At 41.9% G+C, this 17529-nt stretch overlaps 1 protein-coding gene across 1 annotated transcript in view; it reads right to left on the bottom strand.

Annotated features, from left to right (window-relative positions):
- Positions 1-17451, bottom strand: part of PROS1 (protein S) — a 62129-nt gene extending 44678 nt beyond the window's left edge. The window contains 3 exon segments of the mRNA XM_061628061.1: positions 3917-3941; positions 5028-5185; positions 17243-17451. Of these exon segments, the coding sequence (XP_061484045.1) occupies positions 3917-3941; positions 5028-5185; positions 17243-17321 (262 nt within the window). The 5' untranslated portion in view covers positions 17322-17451.
- Positions 17452-17529: the final 78 nt, after the last annotated feature.

Raw genomic sequence — 17529 nt, 5'->3', positions numbered from 1 at the left:
CTCTGTACCATCAGCCTCAGTGCTCTACCTCTGGACACGTCATGTGGGTCTGGTGAAGCACTGACACGTGTTCTCTGTTGCCGCTGCTGCTTATTAGCAGCATTGTTTGGCTGACTCAAATGAACACTGTGCTGCAATGTATTGGAAGGTAAGTGATTATTCCCTGGCGCAGGGTGTGACTGTGTAACTTGCTGCATTTTTGCAGGTGCTACTTGAAAGGACTGGCTAGGTCTGCAGAAATGTCATTCATCAGGGCTCTACTAATGTGATTTAATGCAGCAGGACTTACATGGAAAGATTCCACCTGCTGAATTTCTTGACTGAAACCAGAGATAGCAGCAGAAAGCAAATTAACTGTGTGTGTTTAATCTTTATGCTTTTGTTGCCGTTTTTGACCAGAGGTAGCAGCATTACGCAGTGGCACCATATCTAAACAGGTCTGTGGAAGTTACCCCAGTGCACTCTTCTTCCTCTGAATTTGAGCTGAAAACGACCAACCTTTCATCCTCAGAGAGCATCTCATCTTTTGCTGCCACCAACTGCTGGCTTTGCTCTCCCACGTAAGCTGCTCTTCTGCACTTCTAATAATTATGGTACAACTGCATTCTTATTTTTGTCATTAGTTTAAGCAGCATTTCCCCTCTCTGATTGCTCTGCTACCACATCGTTTGCAGGGTTTGTAATGCTTTTGTGCATGTTTCTGGCCACTCTCTGTGATACTGTAAGAGTTAATGGGCCACCAACTGTCTGCGAGGCTGGTTTTTGTTGCTGAAATGGCAGCCTTCTGCACTGTAACAATGACGTTAGTAAGACTGCTTCATTAATACTCTTCATTATTTTTAGCAGCATAAATTGTCCCTGCTAGCTGTGCCACCGCATTTCTTACAAGCTTCTCTTCATTTTTGGTTTTGGCAACGTGCTTCCTCCCCGATTGCTCTGCTGCTGCATTGTCTGCAGGGTTAACAGCGCTTTGCTGCTGATTACTGGCCTCGCTCTGTGCTACCGCAAGAGTGGATGGGCCATGCGCTGACTGTGAGGCTGTCTGTTGATTAAAATGGCAGTTGCCTCCGTGCGCGCTGCCGCAGCGTATGTTTTTAACAGTCATCTTGCCAGAGCGGGCTGAAGGCGCTACCGCTCCTGCCGCTTTGTGCCATGACTTTAATCTTTTAGAGTGCTGTGCAGCTGATTACTGACCTCGCTCTGTGCTACCGCAAGAGTGGATGGGTCATGGGCTGACTATGAGGCTGTTTGTTGATTAAAATGGTAGCTGCCTCCGTGGGCACTGCTGCGGCTTGTGTTTTTAACCAACATCTTTTTCTCTGAGTGGGCTGAAGGCGCTACCACACCAACTGCTCTTGCAGGCTTCTATACTTATTTTATTTTATTTTTTGAGCGCTCCTTAGGCATTTCGATGCTAGCAGTTTTTTTTCCTTTTCAGAAGTCTTCTTTGTCACAGCTGAATCAATACACAGAAGTCATTAGATAAAATGAAATTAATTTGAACACCTCAGCTAATTATCTAGGTAATTAATTCAAGGTATCAAATGCTGAGGGCAATCAATGTAACGATATAATAAATTGACCAACGGATGTAACGGATACTCAGACATACACACAATTCATTTGGAAAAACTGTAAATGACACTCAAACACACACCACCCAGAAAGGAACTCAGACATAATAAATCAACAACAGTAGAGAAAGATTTGAGATTTTAAGAAAGGATATAAGCCAGCCAGACTGAAGAGCAATGCGAAAACAGTACTGCTGAAGCCAGGCAGGAAAATGAACTGTCACTCCTTGGGAGGGGCTAAGGTGAGAGTTCCTTGAAGTGTTTACTCTTTCCTGCCTGAAGCAACAGGAAGACAATACCCACTTGGGGGTGTCCTGGTGCCCACTGCAGAATAACACTGTACAAAGTTACGGTGTTCCCATCACACAGTGCCAGAAAAATCACTCCTAGGAACAGATATCCTAAGGGAGATTGCTCAAGGATACAAAATGTGCTTGATGCTGTACAGTACAAGAAAGGAAAGGGAGAGAAATCCCAGAGTAATCAGTTATTTCCACCCAAGATTAGGTTAGGGCTGCAACAGTCCAAAGCACATGTGCCTTGGAGCTATTCCCATGAAACTTAGCTGAACTTATTTCTAATCATTCACAGAACCAGGGGGCCATTTCATGTGTCCCACAATGGCTTTAGATCAACCCCTCCATTGCTAGGCCCACTGTGGAATGGCACACAGCCACATAGTTGCTTCTTTCTTTCTTTAGATATTGTTCTGCTTTTCCATCCCAGAAATGGGACCTTCAGAGCAGCTAAAACTCCAGTAAAACAATATGAAAACACAGCAACAACAAGCGATACAAATAGCAGCAGGGAATATTCCACCAGGCTCAACGCCACTTGATAACTAACCTAAAACTAAAACTAGTAGTTAAAGCAAAGCCTGTTGAAAGAGCAGTGTTTTTACTTTTCTGCAGAAGGCAGAGAGAAAGGGGGCCAACTAGGTTTTCAGGGACAAGATGTTTTAGAGTCAACAAAAAGGCCCTCTCCATATGTACCCACTCACCCCGTTTCTGTTGGGGTTGGGGCACAGAGCAGTGTATGCTCTTTTATTTTTTATTTATTTGATTTATATCCTGCCCTTTCTCCCAGTAGGAGCCTAAGGCTGCTTTCACACATGGGGCTGATTGCGTTCTTTTAACGGATTAAAAAGGTAGCGCTTCTGTCCCGATTTCTAAGATTCCTTTCACACTGCAGTACCTCTTGCGTTAAGGAACAGCAGCTTTTTCAGCTGATATACCTGCATTTCATGCAACAGTCTTTCACAAGGCTTGTTTTCATCCCTCACCCATGCACACTGTTCCTCAATGTGTAGGAGGTCTAAGATCTCCTCCCGTCGCCATGAAAGCCCTTTCCCTTTAGGATCTGACTTTTTAAATTGTTTTAGTTGTATCAAGACAGGGGTATGTGTGGGATATGCTGCTGCTATCTGCACCAATGCCGGAATACCAGTACAACGTTCATCAGGCAAAAAATAAACAAAAACCCAGCACAACTAAAGGGCGGGAATGCACTGCATGCTGGAATGCCTGTCATGTGAGCGGCTGCAGCTAGCAAAAAACTCCTGCAATCTTCCGGGTTGCCAGCCTTGCTAACGGATTATTTCTGGTATCATTTATCACGGAAATTAGCGCTACACTTCCACTCTATTCCACCAGAATTCTGGAGCTAGTTTGTGCGTCATGTGAAAGATCAAATATAATGCGCAAATTACCCGGTAAGAATTCATCAGAATAACGGAATTAAGTGCAGTGTGAAAGCAGCCTAAGTCTTTCCTATTTGATTGCCACCTCACAAGAAAGGAAGGTAGCAATCACATGTGTGGGGGAGGGAAACCATATGACCAGACCTGCCCATGTGTTTGTGGTACTTGTGCATGTACTGCGGTCATGGAGATAGGACTATAGGGAAGAGGACCCCACATGGCTTAGTGTACATTTTGAGAGATGTTTAGTTAGACATCTTTAAGTGGCATCATTGCTCCCAAGGATAGTTTCTGGTGGAGTTTCTTTGTCCATTGAATTGCAGTTGCAGATAGAATCCAGACAGCAGGGCAGTCAGTCACCTCATAGGATAATGCTAGCTTCATTGTACTGAAGAAAGGATAGCATCAGTGCAGAAAAGCTTTATGCCACACATCCTGCTTTCAATGAGGAACATTCCATATTGTGTCACAGTGAAGAAGCTATAATTGGTTACACTGCCCACACAGACTAGTACTTGCATGCTTCACAAATATAATCACATTAAGTGATCTCATTAACTGAGAACAATTTCATTTCAGCCACCTTCCATTTTTTCCCTAAAATCCTTAGAGGTTAAAGGTTTTTTTTTTTAATGAAACTTACCTAAATATAGGGGGTAGAAATATTCCTGTGTTTAAAAAGAAAAAAAGATCCATTTAGAATGCAAATCTAATCAGAGAAACAGCTTAATTGTTTGCTTTGCTTAGCAATATAATTAAAATTTACTTGTGCTTGAACTAAAATAAAATTGTTTTAATGATTTTATTAATTTTTAGTATTTGCTGTTCACTTAATAGTTCAATTAAATTGTGGTTTTTTTAAATGCAACTCACAGAGTATTTATTAAGTACAGGGGTGCAAACCAGCCTGACTGAAAATATTCCTCTAGGAACCAAAAAGACGGAGTGCAGATTATCATTTCTGATTATGCTGCCAATAGCCTGTAACTGAGTTCACTATTCAATCTCATTCTCAATTTCAGAGAAATTTGTTTGGTTGCTCTAGAATTTGAAGGATTCATAATTTTATGGTCAAACCTGACACAAATGTATGCTATGTATATTTGGAGATCACTCTTGGATGCTAAGGACCAATTTAGATGATACCACCCACCCCACATAAGAACTACCAAAAGCTTTGTTGTATGGTGGGTCTCCATGTAAATGGAACAGGAGTGAAGATTGAATAGGAGTAAAATAAATAAATGACACAAGAGCGAGGTTAAGTATAAATCTGAACAGTTACTAAAGCTGTAAAATTGGAACAACCCATGTATTGTCAGTTGCTTAATGATTTGAGAATGCTCACAGTACTTAGATGTATTATTCAAACCCTAAACACATGTTTCTGGCATTTAGATCTGCCTAGTGTGGTGCAGCGGTTAAGGTGCTGGACTACGACCTGGGAGACCTCGAATCCCCACATAGCCATGAAGCTCACTGGGTGACTTTGGGCCAGTCACTGCCTCTCAGCCTCATGAAAACCCTATTCATAGGGTCGCCATAAGTCGGAATCGACTTGAAGTCAGTACATTTACATTTAGGAATTCTGAATAATAATGCAAAAATATGTGCCTTATGATGGCTGTAAGATAAGCATGTGTATATATCTTGAACATTGGAAGGGAATGAAAAAATAATCAGAGAACCAGGATATGCTCTCCCAAAACTATTTCTGCCCTTAGTAACTGTCCATAGGCCTAAGAGCTTCTTACCGTTTCAGGGTTGTTCTCAAAGATCTCCCTGGCTTCTTCCTTGTTGCAATATTCTTCTATACATTCCCGTTCCAAATTACCCTTCTTACTTTCTTCCATAAAGGAATTTGCTCGGCGTTTTCTGACAAGAAACTCTGAGGCATGATGCTGTGACAAAACTTTTTTAAAAGAAACATTTTGCATTGAAGAATCTCTGTTTTGCAACCAAACAATGTCTTAGATCAGAACAAAGGCTAAAAGACAAGATGTGGGTGACCACATGGACCACTGTCACAGCAGTATAAAGTAATCAGATACCAGTATTGCTTTGTGTGTTAAAGATCCTAATCCAATAAGAGCCAGATAAACATAAAAGAACGTGACACAAACTCTATAAAGCCAGCTGGGAAAATTAAGAATGAATCTATGAAGCCCTACGAACACTGGAAACTCTTCCTCAAAAGAAACCTATTTCTGGTCCAGTCAATTTCACTCTAGAAGTGGGAACATAGCTATGGGATTCCCTTCTCCACTCAGTCAGAAAGGACACTAACTAAACCTAAGATGCCTGTCAAGATAGGGGCAAACTGGAACCCTCCCTTTTGAACAGAGTTCTTCTTAGGTTTAATTGCATAGTAAGGCCGAGGAAAGGCTTTATTACCACTACTTACCAGCAACAGTATTACCACATTTACCTCACTGTCTTTCATAAGGCCTCATACAAACAGCCACACCATACATTTAAAACACATGGCTTCCCCCAAAGAATCCTGGGAATTGTAGTTTGTTAAGGGTGCTGGGAATTGTAGCTCTGTGCGGGGTAAACTACAGTTCCCAGGTTTCTTTGGGGGAAGCCATGTGCTTAAAATGCATGGTGTGGATGTGACCAGAATGGGGTTCACCAGCCTGGCAAGTTTCATAACACTCTGGCCTATCATTTCATACAGGAAGTTTCATGGTGACATTGTTCCACAACCAATGTGCATCCACATTACAATGAACATGAAAAACACAACCATTGTCTTAAATGAATTAATTACTCCCTCTAATAGCAGACACAGGTTAAGCACCAACAGAATTGGAGCCAAAAGAGAGCCACTGAAAACCATGAGGGTGGTATCAGAATGGTTGGGGAAGCCCTGATGTTTGCAAACATACAAGAAATCTTTTCCGAAATCACCTACATAGACAGCGCATTGAGCATGCTCAATAGCCACAGAATTTTGAGTGGTAGCTGGAAAAGAAAATATGGGAAAGGGGTAGGTCAAAATGAAGAATTGCTCAGCTGCCCTTATCTGCCCTCCCAAACACTACCATGGGATTGTTACTGAACAGTCACTTGTGAGAATTATATGTCAAAATGACAGAGGGGGTAATTTTAAGAATATTTCAGTTAGCTATCTGAAGGTATGGACAATCAATGAAGCCTATACAACAGGAATGAACAAGCTCACTTTTTAACATGTTGTGAGTGTTGTATGAGGCACAGGACAGCAGAGAGTGTTTGGCATATAATTGGCACTCTAGTGAAAGAACAAGGACACTCCAGCTTAACTAGGCTCTACATCTTCCTACTTGGACAAGTCTTGTAAGCATTACTAAGAATATGTAAGAAGGGTTATTAGGATCAGGCATATCTAACTGGGTAAAAAGAACAAAACATTGAAATGGCCTAGTTACGTAGCATTGTATATCTCAGAAGATATTTAAAATAAAGCCTGAGATACAATTTATTATTGTATCTCAGGCCTCATTGTTAAAGCAAATAGTATATTATCATCTTCATCATCATTAATTGTCCACCCTTACCCAGAGATCCCAAGGCGGGTTACAGCAACCTTAAAATACAGTGTTAAAAACAATTAGAATCACAAAATAAGGTGGAACCTAAAAATATATGCCTCAGATGTTAAAGGCCAGGGTAAAGAGTTATCTATGTCTTCAGCATTTGCCTAAAGGTGTAGAGTGAGGTTGCTAGATGCACCTTGATGAGGAGGGAGTTCAACTTAGGGGCTGCCACAGAGAATGTCCTCTCCTGGGCCACTCCTTCCCTGGGAGGTTCTGAGCATGGGCCTCCTCTGCTGATCTCAACACCTGAAAGGGTCTGTAGCAAATCCCAAAACAGCAAATTTGTGTCTATACCAATGTACAGAAAGGACATTCCATATTTGTATTTGTAATGAAGGATTATCTAGAATTGAGCATTCTTTCCATATTTCTCCACTGTTAATTATGTGCTGTGATTAAAATCCAAGTGGTGACTATGCAGGAGGGCTACTTGTAAAATACTCCTATAGCCCTAAAGTAACAGGTGCACTGCTGTTACACCTTTCACACAATAAATGTTTCCGCAGTTGTAAGAAATCAATCCTTAAGTGTGGCAGCACCTACACTCTGCAACTCCTTACCTACTGACATCAGACAGGTGCCTTCACTATACCCTTTCTGGCACCTGCTTAAAACATTTTTGTTTTGACAAGCTTTTCCATTTCAGACATGTAGATGTTGACCTGTTTTTACCTCTTCTTAGTTTACTGTTAATTTTAATCATCTTTTAAATTTTTTAATTACATTACATTACATTATTATTGATAATTTTAATATTTCTTGTAAACCACTTAGAAGTTTTATTACAATCAAGCGTTATATAAATTTTGTTAAATAAAATAAATAAATAAAAATTACAATACGGAACCAGCAACAAGTGTGCATCAGTGTTTAGGAAGAACTGTCACCTAAAGCTTAAGTAATAGAATGATCTGTTGAGCCTTCCTAGGGATGGTGTACTTCAGTACCACTTCAGTACCACTACTGCAAAGGCCCTGCTACGAGTACTAAAATCTTAGATCCCTGACAGAGGGATCATGCAGTAGTATATTAAACAAGTGAGACATGAAACAAATTGTTGCAGCGGGGAGTGCTCCTGTTCAGGATTCTAGCCATGTGCTTTTTTCAAAGATACTCTATACTGCAACCACCTGGTTTTCTATTCCCCATCTCCCGACAAACACCTCTCATTCTGTGGCTACTGAGCATGCCTAAGTCCTTACTGAGCTGTTTTTGGGTGTTTTCCCCCTGAAGATTTTTTTAAAAAACAACTTCTGCAACCATGGGGTTCTCCCAGGCTTGCTGTGAATGGTGCCAGTCTGGCTACATAAGGAAAAACACTTGAAGAATGAGAATATAAAGCAACTACTGCTAAAAATAATTTTTAAAAATCATTCAGTTGAGTGGCCTGAAGGAAAAATTTCTCCATAATCAGAATGGGAACATTATTCAAATAACAGACAAATACAGTGAATTTAGATAAACAAGGCTGCAGTTCTAATTGAAAAGAAAGTCACATTTATTTCAGTAGGACACCTGAGCAAATAAGATTTGGTTTGGGTTTCGAGAGTTTAAAATAACTGAGCAAGTGGATAACTAATGAATAAGAGTTTTACTGTGAGTGAAAAAAGACAAGTTCATTTGCATGCATGCCAAATGTTTTGATTCAGGTTAAAAGAAATTGAGCCATTTAGAAATGCTCTACTATAATATGGTGAAGCCTGTAACTCAAATGAATTTTGGGCTCTTTCCAATCAAAAGTAGACGGTATATTTTATATTACTTTTTTATATATCTGTGGAAATTTCTGTACCATATAATGCTAAAGCAGTGCACATTTTCAGACTTGAAAGAATATGCAAAATAAAATACAGAAAAATAGTAAAGCATCTTCAATAGCATGGACAACGTGACTAGGTCACACTACAAGGAATAATAAAGTTTTAAGCTAGTGTCTAAAGCACGGGTGGGGAACCTGTGGCCCTCCAGATGTTGCTGGACTACAACTCCCATCATCCCTAACCGTTAGCCATGGTGCCTGGCGCTGATGGGAGTTGGAGTCCAGCCCTGGTCCAAACCATGCCACCTTAGATACTTGCTAGATGTCCAGAGAGGGAATTCCATGAAATAGGTAGAGCAATGCTAAAAGCCCTGCACCTGGTGGTTATGAAGTGGACCTCAGAAGCATGTGACACAGTCAAAAGTGCATCTTCTGAAAACTGCAATGCCTGAGCAGGCACATATGGAATAAGGCAAGCCCTCAAATAGGCTGGTCCCAAAACCTGTATGACTTTATATCAGCAAGACCTTAATCTCACCTAGCAGCATACTGGCAGCCAGTACAGTTTTTTCAGCAATGGTGTTAGATGCTGATGAGAGGCTGTTCCAGTCAGGAGCCTGACTGCTGCACCCGGCATTAGGCGCACTTTCCAGGCCAACCTCAAGGATATCAAAGACAGCCCCACATGAGTGTGTTACAGTAATCAATCTTCAAGGCCACCAATGCCTGGATTACTGTGGCCAAGTTATCCCTATCCAGGAATAGTCAAAGCTGGTAAAAGGCACACCTAGCCATCTTTCTCAAGTCAACAGGATCCTTCCAAAAGAAAGGGACTCCATAGTTCAGTAAGAACAAAAGTGAAAGTGTTATCTTTTAATGACCCGATGTTCAAATTACTGAACGTTTTGAGTTAGATAACTTTTCTAGTGCAGGTGTTTGAGACAAAAACATGATTTATGGTAGGATGGAAAGGGATGATAGCATAGTGATGCTTAGTATGCATTCATTGACTCTTACCTAGTGCACTTCCTAAATAGATCTCAATGCTACTAACATAATCACTTCACAGTTTTGCATTAGGTGTTGTCTACTTTATAAAATATTTAGTTGGTATTTCCTTGTTGGATTTTTCTGATTCTTTAATTTTCTGAAAATCTGTTTCTGTGGTCTATCAGAAGTAATCCTTCTGGGAAAGCCAGTTAAGATTAAGTTAAGCCTTTTTGTTGAAGAAGTATCTTGTATCAGTGTTTAGCTGAGCCATTTGACAGCTCTGTTTCTCTGTCTTTGTTTATATACAACAAATAGGTTGTTCTCAAGAAGCTGGTGATTCCATTCAGACCTCAGTTCCATGTGCTCAGTATTAGAAGGTTCCGGACAACGGTTTGACAAGGTGAAGACTATGGGATGAAGTACCTGGTTGTGACTGGTAAAATTTGTACCTTTGGGGCACCTTCAGGCTCTGTATACATCCTTGCCTAATCTTAGGATCTCCCTTGAGATCCTGTGCGGGACAGTAGTTTGAATGCTGGACCAGGACTGGGCAGGCCCAGATTCAATCCTCCAGTCACCCATAAAATTCACTGGATGACCTTGAGCAAGGTCACTCTCTCTCAGCCTAACCTACCTCCCAGTGTTGTTGTGAGGACAAAATGGCAGAGAGAACCATGAATGCTGCCTTGAACTCTTTGGAGGGAAACAGTGGATATAAAAAACCTCTTCCCATCCTCCTATACTAGGCTAGTGAACCTTGTGATAGCACCTGGCTTATGAAATTAGAACTATGAAAACAACTACATTTAGGCCTGGTTTACAAGTTCCATTAAACCACAGTATCATGTGAACGGCCGTGGGCTGGTGCATGCTGCTGAAAAGTTCCCATGGTGTTCCTCCCCTACTTCTAACCAAGATCAGCTAATGCTTGTGGTTTGTTTAAAGAGAACAAACCACGAGCCCAGGTCAGACAACCTGAAAAGCCAAACTCAGGCTTGTTGTTTCCACAGCGTGGCAGAAATGGGAGGGGAGGGGCACCGTGAGAACTTCTGAGCAGCATGCACTAACACGCTACTCATTCACATTAAACCATATTTTGTTATAAGGCATGGTTTAACGTAACACGTTACTACAGCACATCTATTTCTCCCTAAATGAAACAATATGGCAACTAGTACATAGGGACAAAGAGAACTATTACAATAGTTACTGTATAGAAATAGAAGAGGACAACAAAAAGGGAAGAACAAGAGCCCAATTCTTGTTAGGGTGGTTCTTCTGACCAGATGGTGGATGTCCAACCTGTCCTGGATGGGGTTGCACTCCCCCTGAAGAAGCAGGTTTGTAGCTTGGGGTTTTTCCTAAAACCATCTCTGTCACTTGAGGCTCAGGTAGCCTCGGTGGCACGGAGTGCCTTCTACCAACTTCGGTTGGTGGCCCAACTATGTCCCTATGTGGACAGGAATACCCAAGCTTCAGTTGTCCATGCTCTGGTAACCTCCAAGTTAGATTACTGCAATGCACTCTACGTGGGGCTGCCTTTGAAGACGGTTCGGAAACTGCAGCTTGTGCAAAATGCAGCGGCCAGACTGGTAACAGGGACCAGACAGTCCGAACATATAAAACCGATTCTGGCCCGCTTGCATTGGCTGCCTGTATGTTTCCGAGCTCGATTCAAGGTGCTGGTTTTAACCTTTAAAGCCTTACACGACTTGGGACCACAATACCTGATGGAATGCTTCTCCCGATACGAACCCACCCGTACACTACGCTCAACATCTAAGGCCCTCCTCTGGGTGCCTATTCGGAGGGAAGCTGGGAGCGTGGCAGCAAGGGAGAGGGCCTTCTCAGTGGTGGCCCCCAAATTATGGAATGATCCGCTGGACGAGATGTGCCTGGAGCCATCACTGTTATCTTTTCGGCACCAGGTCAAGACTTTCCTCTTCTCCCAGGCATTTTAGCATGTGTTTTTGAATTGTTTTAAATTTTTTAAATTGTGTTTTAAATTGTTTTTAAAAGATATGTTTTAAATTTGTATATTTGCTTTTAATGTTTTTAGTTACTGTAAACCACCCAGAGAGCTTCGGCTATGGGGCGGTATACAAATACAATAAATAAATAAATAATAAATAAATATTCCAAAAGATTAGAGAAATTAAAGGGAAATTTAAACCAAGAGTAGGAATGTTGAATAATCAACAGGGGAACATACTGACTGACCAAGATGAAATAAAAGGAAGATGGAAGCAATACACTGAAGAACTCTATAAAAGAGATGCAAGGATGACAGACTCATTCATGGAGGAACTGTATGATGAAGAATCAGAAATTATAGAATGTGAGGTGAAAGTTGCTCTTAAAATACTTGGAAGAAACAAATCACCAGGAATAGATGGCATACCAATAGAGTTGCTACAAGCTACTGAGACTGAATCTGTCCAAATTTTGACAAAAATCTGTCAAGAAATATGGAAAGCTAAACAATGGCCCAGTGTCATGGCCCCGTCAGAGGACTCCTCAGATGAGGACGACTCGGGAGTAACAGCAGCAGACCCAGGAGCAGCAGGAGACACGGATGAGCCTCCTGAGAATCCAGCTCCTCCTGCCCCTCAGCTGCAGAGCACCCCAGGGACAGCACTGGCCCTGCAGCCAGACACAGACAGTGAACAGGATACTCCCCCCTCACCTGCAGAACGTAGACAGCAGAAGGTCAGGCAGAAGAGAGGCAGGCCTGTCTCCTTAAGGCCCAAACGCTGAGGACTCACACCTGCTGTCCATCCTGCTCTTTATAAGGCACACCTTGGCTGCAGCTTGTTGCTGACTGCAACGTCAGGCGTGGCTTGTGTGTTCCTAGTTTCCTGGCACCCTCTTTCGGACTGACCCCTTGGCACTTGATCCCGGACCTCTACTGACCTCACTTCTGGACTCCTGACTCGGCAAGTACGCTTCGGACAAGCCTGGCCCTTATCAGCTCCCCTCCTCCTAGACCTGGCAGATTTATGACCAGACTGCCGGCTAAGGACTTTGCTTCCCTGCCAACCACCCAGGAATTTCCAGCCCCCCCACCGGCACTGCTGACGCAGTGTAGAGCTGACACCCACAGACTGGAAAAGTTCAATATACATCCCAATTCCAAAGAAAGGGGATCCCAGGGAATACAGTAATTATCGAACTATTGCCTTAATATCCTACGCAAGTAAAGTAATGCTCAAGATTATACAACAAAGGCTCTTATCATATATGGAGCGAGAAATGTCAGACGTCCAAGCTGAATTTAGAAAGGGAAGAGGCACCAGAGATCATATTACAAACATACATTGGATAATGGAATGGAGCAAGGAACTTCAGAAGAAAATCACCCTGTGCTTTATAGATTACAGCAAAGCCTTTGACTGTGTACATCATGAAAAACTATGGAATGCTTTAAAAGAAATGGGGGTGACACAGCATCTGATTGTCCTGAAGCGCAACCTATACTCTGGACAAGAGGCTACTGTAAGGACAGAATATGGAGAAACCGACTGGTTTCCCATTGGAAAGGGTGTGGGACAGGGGTGTATTTTGTCACCCTATTTATTTAATCTGTATGCAGAACATATCATATGGAAAGCGGGATTGGACCAAGGTGAAGGAGTTTTGAAAACTGGAGGAGAAATATCAATAATTTAATATATGCAGACGATACCATACTACTAGCAGAAACCAATAATGATCTAAAACAAATGCTGATGAAAGTTAAAGAGGAAAACACAAAAGCAGGACTACAGCTGAACGTCAAAAAGACTAAAGTAATGACAACAGAAGATTTATGTAACTTTAAAGTTGTCAATGAGGACACTGAATTTGTCAAGGATTATCAATACCTTGGCACGGTCATTAACCAAAATGGAGACAATAGTCAAGAAATCAGAAGAAGGCTGGGACTGGGGAGGGCAGCTATGAGAGAACTAGAAAAGGTCCTCAAATGCAAAGCTGTATCCCTGAACACTAAAGTCAGGATCATTCAGACCATGGTATTCCCGATCTCTATGTATGGATGTGAAAGTTGGACAGTGAAAAAAGCGGATAAGAGAAAAATCAACTCATTTGAAATGTGGTGTCGGAAGAGAGCTTTGCTCATACCATGGACTGCAAAAAAAAAAACAAATAATTGGGTGTTAGAACAAATTAAACCATAAGAACATAAGAAGAGCCTGCTGGATCAAGCCAGTGGCCCATCTAGTCCAGCATCCTGTTCTCACAGTGGCCAACCAGGTGCCTGGGGGAAGCCCGCAAGCAGGACCCGAGTGCAAGAACACTCTCCCCTCCTGAGGCTTCCGGCAACTGGTTTTCAGAAGCATGCTGCCTCTGACTAGGGTGGCACAGCACAGCCATCACGGCTAGTAGCCATTGATAGCCCTGTCCTCCATGAATTTGTCTAATCTTCTTTTAAAGCCGTCCAAGCTGGTGGCCATTACTGCATCTTGTGGGAGCAAATTCCATAGTTTAACTATGCGCTGAGTAAAGAAGTACTTCCTTTTGTCTGTCCTGAATCTTCCAACATTCAGCTTCTTTGAATGTCCACGAGTTCTAGTATTATGAGAGAGGGAGAAGAACTTTTCTCTATCCACTTTCTCAATGCCATGCATAATTTTATACACTTCTATCATGTCTCCTCTGACCCGCCTTTTCTCTAAACTAAAAAGCCCCAAATGCTGCAACCTTTCCTCGTAAGGGAGTCGCTCCATCCCCTTGATCATTCTGGTTGCCCTCTTCTGAACCTTTTCCAACTCTAGAATATCCTTTTTGAGATGAGGCGACCAGAACTGTACACAGTATTCCAAATGCGGCCGCACCATAGATTTATACAACGGCATTATGATATCGGCTGTTTTATTTTCAATACCTTTCCTAATTATCGCTAGCATGGAATTGGCCTTTTTCACAGCTGCCGCACACTGGGTCGACATTTTCATCGTGCTGTCCACTACAACCCCGAGGTCTCTCTCCTGGTCGGTCACCGCCAGTTCAGACCCCATGACCGTATATGTGAAATTAAGATTTTTTGCTCCAATATGCATAATTTTACACTTGTTTATATTGAATTGCATTTGCCATTTTTCTGCCCATTCACTCAGTTTGGAGAGGTCTTTTTGGAGCTCTTTGCAATCCCTTTTTGTTTTAACAACCCTGAACAATTTAGTGTCGTCAGCAAACTTGGCCACTTCACTGCTCACTCCTAATTCTAGGTCATTAATGAACAAGTTGAAAAGTACAGGTCCCAATACCGATCCTTGAGGGACTCCACTTTCTACAGCCCTCCATTGGGAGAACTGTCCGTTTATTCCTACTCTCTGCTTTCTGCTTCTTAACCAATTCCTTATCCACAAGAGGACCTCTCCTCTTATTCCATGACTGCTAAGCTTCCTCAGAAGTCTTTGGTGAGGTACCTTGTCAAACGCTTTTTGAAAGTCTAAGTACACTATGTCCACTGGATCACCTCTATCTATATGCTTGTTGACACTCTCAAAGAATTCTAGTAGGTTACTGAGACAGGACTTTCCCTTGCAGAAGCCATGCTGGCTCTGCTTCAGCAAGGTTTGTTCTTCTATGTGCTTAGTTAATCTAGCTTTAATAATACTTTCTACCAGTTTTCCAGGGACAGAAGTTAAGCTAACTGGCCTGTAATTTCCGGGATCCCCTCTGGATCCCTTTTTGAAGATTGGCGTTACATTTGCCACTTTCCAGTCCTCAGGCACAGAGGAGGACCCGAGGGACAAGTTACATATTTTAGTTAGCAGATCAGCAATTTCACATTTGAGTTCTTTGAGAACTCTCGGGTGGATGCCATCCGGGCCCAGTGATTTGTCAGTTTTTATATTGTCCATTAAGCTTAGAACTTCCTCTCTCGTTACCACTATTTGTCTCAGTTCCTCAGAATCCCTTCCTGCAAATGTTAGTTCAGGTTCAGGGATCTGCCCTATATCTTGCACTGTGAAGACAGATGCAAAGAATTCATTTAGCTTCTCTGCAATCTCCTTATCGTTCTTTAGTACACCTTTGACTCCCTTATCATCCAAGGGTCCAATCGCCTCCCTAGATGGTCTCCTGCTTTGAATGTATTTATAGAATTTTTTGTTGTTGGTTTTTATGTTCTTAGCAATGTGCTCCTCAAATTCTTTTTTAGCATCCCTTATTGTCTTCTTGCATTTCTTTTGCCAGAGTTTGTGTTCTTTTTTATTTTCTTCATTCGGACAAGACTTCCATTTTCTGAAGGAAGACTTTTTGCCTCTAAGAGCTTCCTTGACTTTGCTCGTTAACCATGCTGGCATCTTCTTGGCCCTGGCGGTACCTTTTCTGATCTGCGGTATGCACTCCAGTTGAGCTTCTAATATAGTGTTTTTAAACAACTTCCAAGCATTTTCGAGTGATGTGACCCTCTGGACTTTGTTTTTCAGCTTTCTTTTTACCAATCCCCTCATTTTTGTGAAGTTTCCTCTTTTGAAGTCAAATGTGACTGTGTTGGATTTTCTTGGCAATTGGCCATTTACATGTATGTTTAATTTAATAGCACTGTGGTCACTGCTCCCAATCGGTTCAACAACACTTACATCTCACACCAGAACTATCACTATAAGCTAAAATGATGAAACTGAGGTTATCATACTCTGGACACATCATGAGAAGACATGATTCACTAGAAAAGACACTAATGATGGGAAAAACAGGAGGCAATAGAAAAAGAGGAAGGCCAAACAAGAGATGGATTGATTCCATAAAGGAAGCCACGACCTGAACTTACAAGATCTGAACAGGGTGGTTCATGACAGATCCTATTGGAGGTTCTTGATTCATAGGGTTGTCATAAGTCATAGTCGGCTTGAAGGCACATAACAACAACAATTTGTGGTAGGAAGAGTATAGTAGTTTTTTTTTTTTTAAAGAGCATAGCAGTGAAAAATTACTGCCAAAGTACAACATTCTGGATAAGAGGTGAGCTGCTCCTTGATCAGAAACGATACATGACTTTTTCATCCTGTGTCAAATATTGCATAAACACTGTTCAGCACAGCATTGATCAGTGGTTTTAAAAAAGTGACCTAGTTATTTTGCATTAATCAGAAACATGCTTATTTGTCAGTATTACTAATTACTTCTCCACTACAATTATTGCTTCTCAGCCCTTAGCCCTGCTTTGCACAAAACTGATTGCCCAGGAATGGGGGATGGGGGCTCCCTTAAGCAGAACAAGATCACTTTCTTTCACAAGAACTTTGCTGCCCTTTAAGCAAAATCAGCATCTCTCAGCAATACCTGACACAAATGAGCAAAATCAGTCTGTGCCTGCAGCTATATGCCCGCTTCCCTGAAAGTAAATTCTCTTTAACTGAATGGGATTTACTTCTAGCATGCAAAGGCACTGGGCTGCATCTTTATTATTCCAAGGGATTGCAAACATTTGTTGACAGGACAATGCATTCTTTCTACCTTTGTTTTTAAAACGTTTTGCAATGGTCATCATAACAGTTTTTGCTCATTATGCACTGCAAGCAGCTAGCTGGGGAAAGATGGCATAACAACACTATTCTGAGTTTCAATGGAAAAGCAAACAAAAAATGAACTTTGACAAAAGTTAGAAATCCAACCGATTTTTACTTACATGTCCTTCCTTCAGAGAGAACGATCGCTGAAATAAACAGGCAGGAAATAAACAGACAAGCCATGCAGTAAAGCCTCATCCTTTGGGGGAGTAGCTGCAGTGGGTTATGTGGGGCGTGTGTATCTGTTGGGGGTTAGGAAGGGGAGGGGGCTATTTGCATTTGCTGACAGATTGCTTTGTTCCTGTCGCTTTCTGTTTACACAGTGCCTGGAAGGGAGGCAGTAGAGAAATGTTCTGCCAGGTTGCAGACCTCCCCCTGCTGAGGGACAGGGAGGGGAGATTGGCGG

Source organism: Rhineura floridana, chromosome 5 (genome assembly GCF_030035675.1).
Source record: "Rhineura floridana isolate rRhiFlo1 chromosome 5, rRhiFlo1.hap2, whole genome shotgun sequence".
NCBI lineage: Eukaryota > Metazoa > Chordata > Lepidosauria > Squamata > Rhineuridae > Rhineura > Rhineura floridana.
This window is presented reverse-complemented; position numbering and strand designations above follow the sequence as displayed.